The 2,553-nt window shown below is 54.4% G+C and overlaps 1 protein-coding gene across 1 annotated transcript in view; it reads right to left on the bottom strand.

Annotated features, from left to right (window-relative positions):
• Positions 1-2,553, bottom strand: part of VWA5B2 (von Willebrand factor A domain containing 5B2) — a 14,269-nt gene that overhangs the window by 9,603 nt on the left and 2,113 nt on the right. The window contains 2 exon segments of the mRNA XM_021714850.1: positions 2-99; positions 239-288. Coding sequence (XP_021570525.1) covers positions 2-99; positions 239-288 — 148 coding nt within the window.

Below are 2,553 nucleotides of genomic sequence, written 5' to 3'. Positions count from 1 at the left end.
TGCTGCGCAGGGTCACAGTCATGGTGCCAGCCGCGGCGATAAGGCCTGTGGGCAACACCAAAGCGGACCGGGCCTGGGCCAGGTCCAAGACAAGATGACCTGTAATGAGTGAGAAAAGGGGTCAGAGGCGCCTGGAAGCCGAAGCGGCGGGGGAAGGCGGAGGGGGGAGCAGGCATGGAGCCAGGGAGCCCGGGCAAGGGGGACGTTGCGTGACTGGCAGGACAGGGGTGTCAGGCACTGGTGATGCAGGATGGAGGCCTGAGCTGAGTGATGCCAGGGGGCAGAGTGCTGGTGGAAGGATCTGGCTGTCATCAGGCAGCTGACATGGAGGGCTGAGGAGAAGGGGGCACGCCCACCCCCGTGGTCCTCGGGAGGACCCATAACCTCTGTCCCTCTTCCCCTGCCTGGCTCTCCCATTCAATCTTTGAGCGCCATCCCTTATGAATGAATATCTCCCCGTGGCCTGGGACCCACTCTGCTCATAAATCTGTTCATGAGCCAACAGGGGTTCCCCACCGCCCACTAGCGTGGCTCCAGAATTTTCTACCGGGGCGAAGCTTAGAGGCAGTAATCTGCTTGGAAGCAGGCTAGAGGACATAAAGCTGCATCTGCATATCAAGCATACTGTTTTATTTAGGTTTATCTGGGAACTTCCCGGGAATAACGGGAAAAGGAATAACGGCTAGGTGTGTACAGTGGCAGGTGTGTCCCCCCCCACACACACACGGTCAGGCCCCAGCCCACCATCACAGCCCTGTCTCACCTCACTTCCCTACAGTAACTGTTCATCCTTTCAATAAATACTTGCTGAATAAAGCAGGGAAGAAACACATGGGAGGAAAAGAAAGGAAGAGGAAGAAAGGGGCTTCCGTCCTGGCCAGCTGATACAGTGAAGAGAGCACAGTGCCATGCTCTGAGTCTCAGCTCTGAGACATCTAATGTGTCCTTTGGTAACTCTCTGGCTTGGAGGCTTGATTTCCTAGCCCATAAAATGGAGGTCATAATGACTATATCTCAAAGACTGTGGTGATGATGTATTCAAAGCACCCAACACATAAGTAAGTAACGGTTGCTATTATTTTCAACCCCCTAGAAGGGGGAAGAGAAACAGCACTTGCATTACATACTACTCGGGATTCAAATTAGGAGAAAAAGGTGACTGTAAACTATAAATCACCATGAACATTAGGTGTTTTCTTGCCACTACCCAGTATGTCCTACTTACAAACTATGGTTGCCCCAACTCTCCACCTAACCAAGTTCTACCCTTCTTTTCAGTCAAATACTGGCTCGAGTTCCTTCTGGAACATTCATGGGATCTCAGCCCAGGGCTCACTCTGGCCTCTAACCATCTGCTGGCCTTATGCCAACTCTCAACACGACTGGATTCTGCTCCTTTTCTTACCCGGATGGTAAATCCCAAGGGCAGGAATCATATAAATGCGTGAATGAATAAACGAAGGAATGAAGTGTAAGCCCCAGAAGCTAGCTCAGGGCTGGGCTTCCATCGCTTTCTCCCAGCACTCACTGGGTCCCTCCGTGCCAGTTCTGCATGAGGTGCCGGGACTTGAAGATGACCACAACCCAACTTAAGCTCAGGAGTTAATGCTGCAGATAAGACTGACATGCAGCCTGTGACAGTCACTCCCCCGGCAGTGCTGCACTGAGATGGCACGAAATCCTGGGGAGCAAGGCAACAGTGCCACGAATTATTTGTGGGGGAGTCAGGGAGGGTTTCCTGTGATATCCGAGTGGATCTTAAAGGACAAGTACAAATCTGTGCATTAGAAGATGGGGAGACAGCAGGGAGGTTTGAAAGGACCTGTCAGTGTGGCCAACGGCTGTGGCACCTGGTGTGTGTGGGAAGAGGGAACCAAGAGGGTGACATGGGCCTGAGCCCACGGGTTTGAGACCCGCCTGGACAGCAAGACCTCATCTCTACAATAAATCAAAAAAATCAGCCGGGTGTGGTAGCGCATGCCTGTAATTCCAGCTACTCGGAAGGTTGAGGAGGAAGGATCGCCGGAGCCCAGCAGGTGGAGGCTGCGGTGGCCGGGAGCGGCCACTGCACTCCAGTCTGGGCGACAGAGTGAGACTCCAACTCAAAAAAAATAAAAGGGTGACATGGTGAGAGTGAGAGCCTTGGCTGCTAGGCAGAGGAGTTTGCACTCGATGAAGGAGCTGGCCATCCACAGCAGCCTGGATGAGAGGCGGTATCCTACAAGTTAAGAGGCCAGAGAGGGGCCTGCTGGGAGCACCTAGAGAGACTACCGCCTCCCTGGCAACTATGACCCATGGTGCCCCAGCAAGCCTCGTGCTGCCTGTCGTGCCTGTCTCCCTGGCTGTGAACCTCGGGCCAGGCCTGAGCCGCATTCTCCCAGCACCTGGCGCAGATCAGGCGCCCAGTCCATGGCTGCTGAATAAAGGCATGAATCAATGAATGCAAAGATCAGTGCCAAGAGGAAGGAGGGGGAAGGGTGGAACGCAGAGCGAGTGCAGGAACCTGGGCTGCAGCGGACTTTCGGGAGCGCGGGCGCGGGACTCACCCTGCGC

The sequence above is a fragment of the Carlito syrichta genome, unplaced genomic scaffold (genome assembly GCF_000164805.1).
Source record: "Carlito syrichta isolate Samal-C Ts95f unplaced genomic scaffold, Tarsius_syrichta-2.0.1 Scaffold305827, whole genome shotgun sequence".
NCBI classification, from domain to species: domain Eukaryota; kingdom Metazoa; phylum Chordata; class Mammalia; order Primates; family Tarsiidae; genus Carlito; species Carlito syrichta.
Note: the sequence above shows the minus strand (reverse complement) of the source record. Positions and strands in the feature narration are given on the sequence as shown.